At 37.9% G+C, this 14,920-nt stretch overlaps 1 protein-coding gene across 1 annotated transcript; it reads left to right on the top strand.

The window, feature by feature from the left end:
- Window positions 1-2,003: 2,003 nt before the first annotated feature.
- Window positions 2,004-12,761, top strand: LOC121803701 (transcription factor GTE6-like). Its single transcript, XM_042203332.1, has 9 exons — window positions 2,004-2,129; window positions 9,266-9,481; window positions 9,896-9,972; window positions 10,210-10,216; window positions 10,366-10,590; window positions 10,713-10,811; window positions 10,991-11,049; window positions 12,308-12,458; window positions 12,570-12,761. Exons 1-9 carry the CDS (start codon window positions 2,004-2,006, stop codon window positions 12,759-12,761), a joined length of 1,152 nt encoding a protein of 383 aa, XP_042059266.1.
- Window positions 12,762-14,920: the final 2,159 nt, after the last annotated feature.

The following is a 14,920-nucleotide window of genomic DNA, read 5'->3' as shown; positions in this document are numbered from 1 at the left end:
TTGATTCTATTATATCGAACAGAATTTTATTTGCCTTTTTTTGGTATAATTAGCTCTCAAAGTTCTAATGCATTTTTAGGACATCCTTGATGCATCCCGAAGATCCCATTTTTGAGCTGCCACGTCAGCTTTTGTAATTTCAGCCCCAACATCTGCAATGCAAGTAGCTTCATTTTCAGCCGCAACTCAATTTCACAACTATTATTAAAACTAAAATCCCAATTATTTGAAAATAGAAAATTGCATCAATTTAAATTTAAAAACTACAATTTTAAAAATAAAATCTCAATTTTTTCTCGAGTTCATCATTCATCTTGTCCAGGTGAGCGCGCTCAAACAAATAGAAAGTGTCCATAACAATTGCATCGTCTTTGCAACAGAATACAATACTTTTTAGATAATCCCAGTTTCTGAATCACGAGGATCACACCCCATTGCAGATGTATAGGCCATGAACGTTGCTTGAAGGCTTGGATCCATTTCCAACAAATTCTAAGATTTAACAAAAATTTTGGAAGTGTGAAAAAAGGGAGTGAGGTGTGAAAATGAGAAAGAAAAGTGGGTAATTAAAGAGGAAAATAGTATATACTCATTTCATTGCGCCATAGTTGAGACGTTTATTTTCACCACGAAGTTTAAGAGAAAAATGTTTGTTGTGTTAAATGGAGGGAAAGAAAAGTAAGACATGTGAAAATGTAGAGAAAATATAATATAAAGTGAATAAACTAGAAATAATAAAGAGGGAGAATGAAGTAGGAAAGGAAAAAAGTAAGTTCATTATTACCATATAGGGAAACGACTCAACTGTGAATTTTCCCAAATAGAAAATGACTCAACTATGGTGGAATGGAGGGAGTATTAAATTAACAAAAAAGGAAATTTTGCGTGGCCGCCATGGCAGCTTTAATGCATCGCGCGACCGCCGGCGAATCAGTCAGACAAGGGGCGGAAGCCTAACAATCGTATGGGGAGAAGAGCAACAAATGCAGCCGCGTGGAGCAGGCGCCCGAGGCGTGACTGCATTGTGAATGTTCTCAGCTTAAATTTTGGACATAAAGTAGTAAGCAAGAAGTTCGAGATTTGATAATGAGAAATTCTCTAGTAAACTCGTTTATTAGAAATTAGACGCTACAAACGAGATGTAGCGTAGTTGGCAGCGCGGAGCTGTGGTGACTTTCGGTAATAATCCACAAACCCGGTCGAACAGAATTAATCCGATTCCATTAAAGTTGGGCTCAGAACACCTATTGTAAAAAAAAGTGAGGCGCTGATGTTAGTTCTTAATTCTTATGCAGTAACAACGCCTTACTTCAACTAGCATTAATTGATTAATTCTTTGAACAAAATTGATATTTTTAGAGTGGAAATTTACATAAATTCGATTGGAAAAGTAAACCAATGCTGATAAAATTCTCATACCAAAATTGTTGGAAACAATATCCTTTTTTTACTTTATGAGTTTTTATTTTTCAATCATTTGCATTTATTTTGTAAGTGTACGTAGTAGTACTTCACAATTCAAACATTCAAAATAATGGTTCTAGCTTAAATAAATAACCGTTCGCATCTTGGAATTGATACTAACATTACAATTAACTTGCAATGTTTATATTAACAAAAAATGGAGTAAATTACATCATTAAAATTTAAAAAAAGTACCAAGTTGAAAAAATCATGTATATAAGGTACAAGTTATTAAAGCGCAAATTCTTTTGCATATGAAAGCCTCAGCCCAAGCAGTTGAGCAGAAATTTATTGTTTTGGTTCTGGTCGACTGAATAATTATGATATAGGAGTAATTCGCCTATCTATGTCTTCAACTTAGTAGATAAGTGTAGGCGTTAATCTCGTTTTCACCAAAAAAAATTTGGCTTCTCTGATTGCAAGTTTCGGCCAAATATGGTAGGATCCTTTGAAGTTTCTATAACATTTGTTTTCCTTTTCGGTATGATTTTTGTTTTTAAAATTCCGATTCGTGAATTTTTCTCATGTCTTGAAAGACGATGGAGGCAAAGACCGAGTCGGTTCTTGACGCGCCTGTGGTTGCGCCGCCAGGAACGGTGAGAGATATGTCTGAAGCGGAGAGCTTGAACCTAGGCGTGGAGGAGCTGTTCGTAAAAGTTGACCAGGTGCAGCTTATCAGAGCTTATTTTAGGGAAAATCGGGTTTATGGGGCACTTTACACTAAAGATTACGTAAATGTACCCATTTTGTTATCTATTCCAAAAATGGGAAAAACGCCAACCACATTGGCGTTTCTATTAGTAAAAACGCCAACCTCATTGGCGTTTATCTTCGCGTCGTATTGGAGGTGTATTTTCGCCAAATACAGCGACGGGAAAAAACGCCAATGAAGTTGGCGTGTATACCAGGTAAAACGCCAATGTAGTTGGCGTGTTTAATTAATAAAAACGCCACTGAGGTTGGCGTGTTATGCTTAAAAACGCCAATTTGAGCGGCGTGTTTCTGTTGAACCATATCCTTATCAGATCTCCCCCAACATCGCGACCCTAAACACTTTCCCTCCCCAAAACGCGAAAACCCTTCCCAAACGCATAAAAACCTTTCGCTCGGGTCGACCCGGTGGTGGATTTAAGCGTGGATATTTTGAATTTGGCTAATTCTTTCAACCATTAGTCCTTCTAATCGGTTAGTATATCAAATTTTAGACTCATTCTTCTAAACATTAGTCTTCCAATATTTGATTGATTGTTGTGATAATATATATTGTAGTGTAATTAATATAATAGTTTGACCAATTATTATGGGTACACTAATATTTTGATGGATTATTATGATAGTATATATTTTAATGGAAATATTTTGACCAATTGTTATGCTATTATATGTTATAGTATATTTTATGGATTGTTATGATAATACATATTGTAGTGTATTTAATAGAATTATTTTGTCAATTTTTTGGCTGACTCTACATAATGATGAATGTAAAAATAATACATATTTATTTGTGTTTTACATTATTGCAGATAGTATGACGTGGTGTGTCAATTTATATTGGGGTGGAAAGATAATTCCCGGAGCAGTTATTTCGTATGATCCGCCTTTTGCTAAAGGATTCATTATGTTGGATGAAACAATTTCGTACGATGACCTTGTGGAAAAAATTTGTGAAAGGATGGGGATAAGCATATATGAAAACAATATTCAAATAATATGGAAACGTACTATATGCTTTGGATCCGGAGTCACGTTTATAGGTGTTCAACTAGAAGAAGTATGCATGCAACTAATGTTTAGTGAGAGTATGGTTATTGGAGGTGTAATTGAATTATATGTTGAGTATTCGGCAATTACTCAACATCATAGTCATCATGTCATAAGTTATGATGCTGGTACGTCAACGAGAGCCCAAGAACCATATTTTGCTGCAACACAAGATTTTGATGTTGGTACGTCTACGAGAGCCGAAGAACCATATTTAGCTGCAACACAAGATTTTGAAGCTGGAGGCGTGCATTTAGGGGATCGTGACAATTGTGATGTGGTGGAGGACATAATAGGTCCTGATAAAGCCGACTTTCTTGATCCACAATCACCTTATAATTCTGAAGATTCCGACACGGTTAGTACAGACTCAGATGGTGATCCGTCGGATGATGAACAATTTGTTGCTTCAAGACCATCCATTCCACTTGGAGAAACAGCAGTTGGAGAAACATCAGTTGGTGGAAGGGCAGTTGGAGGAAGAGTAGTTCCACAGTTCCCACAGCCTGGAATCAACTACTTTCGCACCTTACCAGGTCCATATGATAGTTTTGATCCCAAAAACTTTGAGCGTGATGATCCCAGTGTGCATTATTGGAGTGAAAAGGATCCTACCAATGTCGGTTTGCATACTAAATTTAGAACGAAGTTGGAATTGAAGGCAGCTGTGACTCATTGGCATTTGGAAAAAATCCGACAATATACAGTTGTTGAAAGTAAAGGAAAGAGATGGCATGCAGTTTGTAAGTGGCCACAGGGAAATCCGAAAGATAAGTCCTTACCGCCATGTTTGTGGGAGTGCCGAGCAACACTGAGGAAGCATGATGAACACTGGCAAATTAGAGTGTTCAGCACTGCTCATACTTGCATGGGGGATCGTAACTATAATGGCCACGCTAATCTTTCGTCGGGTATGATAGCGTTGAGTGTTCGCCATCAGATAGAAAACGATCCTTGCTACAAGGTAAAAGCAATTGTGGCGGATATTGAAAATAGATTTCATGTCAAAGTTAGTTACAAGAAAGCATGGTATGCTCGGAGGACAGCGATTGAGCTTGTATACGGTGGATGGGAGTGGTCGTTCAAAGTTTTACCAGCTTATTTGAATGAAGTGCAAAGACAAAATCCTGGCACAATTGTGGAATGGATGCACGATGACATAATAAGCAATGGTATGAACAAGGTATTCAAGTACGTATTCTGGGCTTTTGGACCAGCTGTGGAGGCTTTTCAACTATGCAAACCAGTTTTAACGGTTGATGGAACTCATCTACGTGGACGATGTCGAGGTAAAATTCTTATTGCCGTTGGATTTGATGCTAATAAGAAATGTTTGCCTGTTGCATATGCCATTGTTGATGAGGAAACCAAAGAAAGTTGGAATTGGTTTATGGAACGCATTAGACTTCATGTAGCAAAGCATGAAATATGTGTCATATCTGATAGGCATGTGGGAATCATAGATGCAATGAATTCTCCCATATGGAAAGAAGAACCCAATGTGGGTCATCACAGATTTTGCTTGGTACATGTTAGAAAGAATGTTTTGCAGAATCACAAAGGTATCATGGTCAAAAGACTTGTTTGGAAAATTGGTATTGCTACCAAGAAGCGCAAGTTTAAGATCAGACGTCGTTTACTTCGAAACGTCAACAACGAGGCTTTGCAGTACCTTGATGCCGTGGAGTTAGAAAAATGGAATCTGGCGTATGACAAACACAAAAGATGGGGTGAGGTTTCCACTAATATGGTGGAATCTTACAACAATGTGTTGAGAGGCGCAAGACAACTCCCAATTAAAGCTTGCATTGATATGATATTCTGGAGGACAATAGAATGGTTCAATGACCGGTCAATTGCATCAACACAGTGTGCCACACCACTTACCCCGTGGGCGCATGAAAAGGTGTGCAAAAATGATGCAAAAGGTCAATTGCATAATGTGAGAGCACCCAACACAATTGCAGGGCATTATGTGGTTCGAACAAAGCGTCGAATTGGTGGAAAGGGCGCTAATAAGTGGAAGGTAAAGTACTTGGACTCGCACTGCAAATGTCAAAAGTGGCAGATGTGGAGACTTCCATTCACAAAAACGCCAATATCTCTTTATTTGCCTGTTTTCATTTTCATTTCTACTAGGAAATAATAATTCAGACATCCAAATACTTAATCATAAAGACTTAAAATCAATGAGTTCAAATCAAATGAAAAAACATCAATATCAAATTACAGTAATATCAAGAGTTCAAATTAGTTCAATCGTCACGACGTTTCCGCATAAACAGACGCCGTATCCCCTTCCCAATAGTAGATGTAGATCTAGGGATCCTTGAGGGAGGAGTATCTTGAACAACAGCGTTCTCAAGATCCTCCTGCACAGACGACCGCGGTGGAGAAGCGGGGACATCACTGAGGCCAATATCTTCTCCGGTACCACCGGTATGGCTAATAGAATGACGGCCTCGAAGTGCAGAGCTCGGTGGAGGTGGGTCCTCAAAATCGTCATCGGAGTCGTGTACGAACTGAGATGACGACTCTCCGCGGACGGTTTTCTGCTTGGTTCGTCGTTTTGCCTTTTGCCTTATGGGTACGTCCACGTCCATTGCAGAGCGCTGCGAAGGAGGGTAGTCCATCAGCTGAGGCTCCCCGGATATCTGCAGTCCTTCTTCAACCATCCTCGAAATGGTTTCCATATCCGGACAGAAATGTCCTGTCGCAGCTCGGCCACTTAGATAGTGACGTATTTTGTGAAGCGTCTCCACCTACAATTTTTCAAAGTTAAGTACATATCATAATATGAATTTGAATAAGTAATCAGGGTTTAGTTAAGTATAAATAATGTACCGTAAAGTTATGAGAAGATGCGGTTTCGTGGAATCCCTCTTCAGCATGCACGCCGGGTTTGGTTAAATACACCACAGTGATCTGGCGAAACCAATTCATATATTCTTCCGTTGCAACAGGCTCAGTACTGTCCTCCAGATCAGTCCATATCGTAAAGTGTTTGTTGTCCCACTCCTGTATATAATTGGCGTGCCATTGAACCCAATTCCGACCAGCTTTTCCACGGCGATCCTGTTTCAAAAAATCAGAACCGTGGAACCGGGGGAGATCCGGGATATACGGTTGGACAATCCCGAATTGGCGCAACACTCGGTGTGGCAGGTGTGGCTCAGCCAGATTCCAACAAATAAGCGTTGTGATCGACATCCATATAGGACGACCGGCATCACAATTTTCCGGCAACTCCCGGTGGAGATAAGGCCTCCAAATAAACTACATGTGATACAAATTTTTCAAAATAATTTCCATAAAAACAAAAAACAAAAAACCAAAAACATTTTATAAATATATGAAGTACCTGATTAGGATGCATCATGGAGAACTGATCTCGGAAATTTTCAACACAATGTCCGGGTGCTTTTACATATGACGCCGGGCCATTCCATCTAAAAAATTTAAATTATGAGCGAAGAACACGAAAATTGATGAACATTAAGTTTAAAAACGCAATTAATGAACAACTTACGCGCTTGCACATGGTAGATAGTCTGTATGCACGGGATCTAGCATCCTCGGTCTAATATTTGGGATTCTCTCCCAAGCCCAAAGTTGTAATAGAGTTAAGGCTCCCCCTACATCCGTCCTCTGACCAACGGCCGCTTCACACAAATTGTGGTACAAGCAAGCAAGCGTCGCCCCACCCCAGCTATATGTAGAACACCGTTCTATATCCATGAAAAAGTGTAGGTAGAAGAACGGAATTTTATTTCCGGTGGCGTTGGGGATCATCAGACCACCAAGTAATAGCAGACAATAGATACGAGCCCGCTGAGCATATATGTAGTGTTCGTGGTCATTAGACAGCTCAATCCTCAATTGGCGCGATAAGCTCGTCTGCTTAAAAGCCATTTCCTTCAACTCGGATGCTTCCGGTATGAATCCTAGAAAATCCATACACATGTCCGTCCAATATCCCGCGTCCGTCGGGGGGATGTAAGTTGTCAGAGCCTCTCCATCAACTTTCAGGCCCCATAAGACCTCCACGTCTTCCAGTGTCACAGTCGCTTCACCGACTGGAAAGTGAAACGTGTGAGTCTCTGGCCTCCAACGTTCAATCAGAGCTGTGATAAGATGGTGGTCAATTTCTTTTGGTTTACCACACCTTAACATACCCCCAAACCCCATCTGGTCCACTATTGTCAAGACATGTTGCTGGATGGGAACATCCCAAATTTTTCCTTCAAATCGTCGGCAGCGTACATCTTCGGATGGAACTCCTGCCCATATGTTGTTAGAGACGTGTTGTCTCTGAAAATATAATACAGATGGATCCGCAGGACCACATGCAAGCCGACGACGAGAGGTTGAAGATGATGCCATAATTTACCTACATAATTCAAATTCAACAATAACCAACCATAACATTTAATCCAATTTCATAAACCAAATTCAACAATAACCAACCATAAACCATTTCAATAATTAGATACAATTTAATCCAATATCACAAAATTGAACACCAACATCAAATAAGCAAGTTACACAACATTGCACATTCAAAATCATAAACCAATTCACCTACACAAAATTAACAATTTCAATTAACAATTCGCCCAACCTACCAATTTCAATTTTGCCTAACCTAAACAAATTTAACAATCTAAACTAATCAACCAAAACCCACATAAATCAAAACAATTTGCCCAATTTTTTAGCTATAAAAACCCTAGGGTTTAGGCTTATAATCAAATTTATACACAAATTAACTTAAACCCAACACAATCCAACATAATAATCAACAATAATATCATTCAACCAATCCAAAATGCATAATATTTCTACTCAATTCACAACCCATTACAAACCCTAGCTATCCACCAATTACTATAATTATGTAAAAGGTAAGCATACTAACCGAATAAAATAGATGAATTTGGGGGAGAATAGCACCGATTGATGAATGTAGGCCGAAATCACGGAGAGAAGGCGCGCAGCTGGAGAAATCGCGAAGGCTGTGTGTTGTGAGGTTTTCGCGATTTGGGGGAGGAACGCCTGGTATATCAGTCTGATTAAACACGCCACTCAGAATGGCGTTTTTCATGATTAAGTAAATACGCCACTCCGGTTGGCGTCTTTTACAAAACGTCAATATGTTCGGCGTTTCAACAAAGAAAACACGCCATTTACAAATGCGTTTTTTTATTTATACACGCCAACCAAGTTGGCGTGTTTAATCGTAATTACAATCCGAGAGCATACACCCAAAATACGGCACAAGTATAAAACGCCATCATCGTTGGCGTATTTACCTTAAAACACGCCAATGACGTTGGCGTATTTACTAATAAAAACGCCAATGTGGTTGGCGTTTTTCCCATTTGTGGAATAGATAACAAAATGGGTACATTTACGTAATATTTAGTGTAAACTCCCCCATAAACCCGATTTTCCCCTTATTTTAGTACAATTTTCATTACTTTGTATTTTTTCTGACTGCGTCATATTTCTGATATCATTTTCAATGGATTTCGCTGGAATTACTCGTGACCAGTTGTTGTCGCCTTGTTCTGACCATGTCGCAATCTGAATGCTGAATTCTGATTGAACATTGGATTTTAAGATGAACCTTATTGTCAATTTACAGTTCTGAGCTAAAAGGTTTAGTTGGAAGAAAAATTTGTACAATTATCTCAAAAATGGGTGGTGGAAGAATAAAGACTTACATTTGGGAGAAGGAATGCGTGATGATTATTTGTGTAGTTATGTAATCTAGAGCGCGTAACACTACGGCCGAAGCCGAAGCCGTATATACTAACTAGTTGTTTGAAGTGGTATAAAGTATGCATTTTTACACATTATGCATTGTCTAAGAAGACCTGGTTGTTTTCGAGATCTTTTACAGTGTTCTTAGTAATAATGACCGTGTATTGTTAATTTGTTAGTTGTATCAAATAAGGGAGTGGATTTCCGAGACCAAAAAAAGGTTTTGATGACTTTATATATAATGAAGTTTGTATACACTATGCACTTGCAGCTTGAGCAGAAATTCAATGAGGTTCAACAATTCTACTCCACTTCAAATGCAAAGCACCTGGACACTCGGGTTGGTTATTTATTGAAGGAAAAAGAAAGGGACAAGTTTTCTGCGTGCAGCTTTAAGAAGAAGCAGCAAGATATAGCAAGTAGGGAAGCAGTTGCTGCTCAGAGAATGCAAGAGCTTATGCGCCAATTTGGGACGATATTGCGACAGGTAGCTCTATTGTTTCTTCTAGTTTGGTTTCCTTTTATAGCTGAACAATTTCCATTCATGTTAGCTTTTAGATTGACGTAACATTAAATTGGTTGGTTCGACATATCCGTTGTCTGACTCTGGTCCCCTCTTAAAGCCCTAGAAATTAGGGGAATGAGCTTATGAACTTAGAGAATAGTCTCGATGAAATAACTCCAGTGTAGGATTAAATAAAATAATGTTGTTGGTGAGGGAAGTCTATTTCAAGGAATCAAGGGTGCAGTTGAATCATCTACCACCACAGGATGATAGTGAAATAGCATAGTACTGGCTGTCTCACAATGTTAACCCTCTTTAGTTCCAACTGTGCTGTGATTGTATTTCTTATTTTTAGTTTGCTGCTTAGTTATTGTTGCTGCATTTTTTCAATTTCAGTTAACTCAACACCAGTGGGCGGGGCCATTCTTGCAGCCTGTGGATGTAGTAGGTCTTGGTTTGCACGACTATATGAGGTTAAGCTGAATTTTCTCTATTTCATGACCCCCTCCCCCCCCAAAAAAAAAATTACTATACAAATAAAATAAGCATTAGATAATAGTAGTAAAAATAATGACAAAAAAGAAAAAGAAAAAACCAACCCAAATATAAAAACCATCTGCTGCCTGTCATGCTTTCATTCTTGCTGAAAATACCAAATGTTTCTGGAGAAATTTGAAGATCTGTTGATCAATATGTTCGTCGCTGAATAGGTATGATGTTTAAAAATATGATACATGGGAGATTTTGTTCAGCATACTTTCATTTCGTAACTTGTTTCGCCCTCTTCAATGAGCAGGCAGTTTCCTGTCCCTTTCGATCTTCCAGTTTCTTCTTACATTTCTATAACTTCTTCCAAATGACTCTAGGTTATTGAGAAGCCCATGGATTTCAGCACTATCAAATGCAGAATGGAGGCCAAAGATGGTACTGGGTATAAAAATGTTCGAGAAGTATGCGCTGACGTGAGGCTGATATTGAAGAATGCAATGAAGTATAACAAAGAAAGAGACGATGTTCATGTTATGGCCAAAACTTTGTTGGATAAATTTGAGACGAAATGGTTGCAACTTCTGCCAAAAGTTGATGAAGAGGTTGTACTTTATTCCTTGAAAAGTTCATAAGTTATTGTGATGCTTACTTTAAAAGTGCCTATATTCTAACAAAAAAGAACAACTTCAGTAGCTTTTTTGACATATATATTGTCTGTTTAAAGGAAGAAAGGCGGAGAGAAGAAGAAGCTGATATGCAACTAGATGTACAGCTTGCACAAGAGGCTGCTTATGCCAAAATGACTAGAGAATTATGTTTTGATGCAAGTGAAAAAGAACCTTAAAGTTTATATATGAGTTTCCCTTCTTCAAACCAAATGAAGGTAATAAAGGAAAGGGAAGCAAATAATTTCTTACTTGCTGTTTCATCTATTTTAGTCTCTTCTTTCTACCTAAGATAGCCTCATGGAAATAGTCTGAAAGCATTTATTAACCATTCCAGCTGGATGAGGTTGATGCACAACTTGAGGAACTCAGAGATTCGGTACTTCAAAAATGCAGGTTTGTTTTGTCCCAACACATAGAACTTCTTGATTTATATCGTATGTATTTGCTCTGTTTGATAATATCTTGACTACAACACTTTTTATATCTACACATGCCCTTATTATTTGAAGTTAATATAGGGTGTCCCACGAGTTGGTTTGACACACGGAAATCAATTTGACAGGTTAATAGTTCTTTAAAATATAGTAAATTTACTTTTTGTGAAAATCATCACTTGGATTTCCCATCTATTTATAATCTTGTTTAGGGAGGGGAAAATAGTGGGATTGAATTGAACCCAAGGTGTGGGTGTCCCCAAAGTGACATAAATTTGGCAATATAGTGTTTTATACTTTTATTTTATGGATTCTTTTGCTGTGTATACTTGGTTTTAGGATCAAAGTCATAAACTAGGGTGCTTGGTTGTTGTGATCTCACCTTCTCAAAGAACCTAGCAACTGCACCATAATTGTGGTAGATAAAATGAAAACTTTTGTGCACACCTAAGAGAGAATTTGTAACAGCGATGGAGGTCGTCCGCTGATATCACTTTTTGGGTTGGTTGCATCCAAAGGTACACGATCTCATTCCGGATAATATCAGCTTTAGTGTTTCAAAAGGCTCTTTCCAACGACCCGCGAGGTTTAAGCTTTGAGGTCGTCTGGGGAGTAAGCTTGAGGAGTAAATCATAACAAAAACATAAAAATAATGTCAAGTACTATAATTAAACACTTAAAAACTTAATAAAATAAACACATGGAGACACAAAAATTATAAATAGTTATAAGTGTTTATAAGTTGAGTCACCAGAGAGGTAGAGGACAGAGTGAGAGAGAGGGAGGCGGGTGAGAGGAGCGGCACTGTAGGATTAAGCATTTGGATTTCAGACTGGATTATTTCCGAATTTGAAGTCTGAACTGATCTGAAAATTCAATTTTGCAAGAATATAAATCCAAAATTATCCGAAATATCTGAATCCAAAAACCCAAAATAAATTTTTATATGTTTATATTATGTTAGAAATGTTTAAAGAAAGTACTTGTATAAAATATTTTATCTGAATAAAATACTATTTGCAAATTTGGACACTTAATAACGAGCATCAGTTCAGTTTGCATTATTACCATTTAAGGCAGCTGGGATGTGTTTGCATCAGTTCAGTTATATGGTAGTGTAATACTTGAACCATTTTGAGTTCATTTTATTGGTAAATATACGTCGCCTGTCATTGTCTAAACATATCTGTTATGCATAAATTCTTGTTTTGTTTTAGAAAGATGACAACCGAAGAAAAGAAACGACTTGGGAGTGCTATCACTCGTCTATCTCCTGAGGACATCAATAAGGCTGTAGACATAATTGCCCAGAACGACCCCACGTTTCAAGCAGCTGGAGAAACTGTGGAAGTTGACATTGACGCGCAGGTCTCCCAACATCGTCCGATCATATCATAATTCTCTTATCTACACCCTTCCTTACATGTAAGATCCATAAGTAACACAAAATACTTCCTGACTTCGATATTCTTTTTGCAGAGTGAATCCACCTTGTGGAAATTGAAATTTTTCGTGAAAGCCACGTTACCGCTGCAGATGAAGAGTTCAACCAGCACCAGAGGGAACAACAACGGCGACAACAACCAGAACTGCAATAACAAACGAAAGCGAGATGTACCCGAAAGCCTAGCTAAAACTGCACAGAAAAAGAGCAAAAAGCCCCCAAACTGAGGATGACCCAGAAGTTGTATGTAAATGATGAATTATCATTGTATAGATGCCTGAAGAAATGTCTGAAATTGTCTTTGTAGTTGTTTCGTACTAGATAACGAATTGTTTTTTCTTTGGTGGCCTGCAAAAGGCATGAGAAAAAGAGTGTAGTAGATAGGGTTCTATGTCATAAACTTATTACTATGACTTTTGGTACCAATATTAAATTATTACTTTCTCTCTCTAAGCTCTCTTTCCTTTTTAATTCATCACACAAGAGTATGCAATTTTTTAATTTTAATTTTTTTTTGAGATGAGACTCATTTTTCCCTAATAATATTTTAATAATTTTTTCTTTCTATCTAAAAAATTATACTCAGAAGTGCATACTCTTATGAGACGGACAGTATTTTAAACAACTCACTACACTGCTCCTTTGTGGATGCGAATACTGTACTATTTGTTGTTAATTTGAAATATGGATACTGATTCAACAAATCACACCAATTTTGGACGTATATGGGTTTTTCTTTTCCCATCAACTTCGAAAATGAGTCAATAAATATATCGAAATTGTCTCAAGTGAAATCTTCTTAAATCTTTTTTCCAAATATTCGTCTGACTTTGTCGACGTCTTTATAGCAACGAATCTCTTTTTAAACGTATAATATACATATAGAGAAAGATACACTACTCAGTCGTATCTTTAACTTAAAAAAATAGTTTGAAAGTAAGGAGATAGTTGAGACAGACGATACAAGCAAGATGAGCCATGAAATACAGCAAAAATTCACCTGTGAAATCTGTATAGAACCAGCAATGCTGAGCCAGAAATTTGGCCACTGACACCGATTCTGTTCACAAAATTTGTTTCATGGTACGTTGTATGCTTTTCGTCTCTTATTATTTTTCTACTTTTTTTCGTTTGCTTTCCCATTTATATAAAACCGTACATTATTAGTCGCTATTGTCATGAAATAGTAAACACACCCTTATTTGAGCAGTTTAAGTTAAACAAGTCATCTAATTATAAATTTGATGTCGAATTTTGTGATTGATTAGTGCATAGGCAGATACGTCAAATCAATGATTGATGAGAACATAAGTAGCATAAAGTGCCCAAAGCTGGATTGTGTAAAAACCCTAACTCCTCTGGAATGCCGGCCGATAATCCCATCAGCACTCTTCGTGAAGTGGCCCGATGCTCTCTGCAGATCATATGTTTCAGCTTACGCAAGCTGCTCCTGCCCTTATCGGAACTGCTCTGAGTTGATCCTTAACGAGTGCAACGAGGAGACCACGAAATGTGCGTGCCCTCGATGCAAGCGACTCTCTGCTACAAGTGTAGGGTTCCATGACACGCCGGGTTTAGGTGCAACGAGAGATCCCAAGAAAGGGATAGAAACGACGTTCGGTTCGATCGTTTGGTTAAAAAAATGAAGTGGACAAGATGCCCTAGATTTGGCCAGTCGATAGAGCGTGTTGGTGGTTGTGCCCTTGTTGTGTGCAGGTATATATCACAATCTATTTTGTGATTTTTGTCTATTTCGCTATAATAACATTTTAATTATTGCTAGAATTAAATTCTCTTTTTTAATCCTGTCGAAATGGTATCTTCCTTTTCTTTTATTATATACAGGCATAATTATACTTCCCTCGTCCTACATCAGGAGTCACTTTTGGTGTGGGCATGAGTTTTAAGAAATGTACTCCCTCCATCCCATTAAAGATGACTCACTTTCCTTTTTGATTTGTCCCAACCAAGATACCCTTATCTCTACTTTATTCTCTTTGTGTCTCTCTATCTTACTTTACTCTCTTCACTTAACACTCAAAATAAAGCTGCATAAAATCCCGTGCTGCCCAAGTAAGAGGTCATCTTCCTTGGGACGAAGTGAGTAAAAAATAGTAGATTGAAAAAGTTAGTGGAACATGTGGTTCACTTTTTAATATTGATTTTATAATAGAATGCGAGTGAAGTGAGATAATGAAATGTGAGACATACTTACCATTTATGGTGAAAATGAAATGCCACTCTTATTGTGGGATGGACTGAAATGACAAAATGTGACTCTTATTGTGGGACGGAGAGAGTAACTTATATGAATACACGCGTCGACCTTTAAATGGTTTAGGGTATTTTCGTTTTATAAAAGTTAAGAAAAGTGAAAAAGACCTCA

Source organism: Salvia splendens, chromosome 5, assembly GCF_004379255.2.
Source record: "Salvia splendens isolate huo1 chromosome 5, SspV2, whole genome shotgun sequence".
Taxonomy (NCBI): Eukaryota; Viridiplantae; Streptophyta; class Magnoliopsida; order Lamiales; family Lamiaceae; genus Salvia; species Salvia splendens.
Note: the sequence above shows the minus strand (reverse complement) of the source record. Positions and strands in the feature narration are given on the sequence as shown.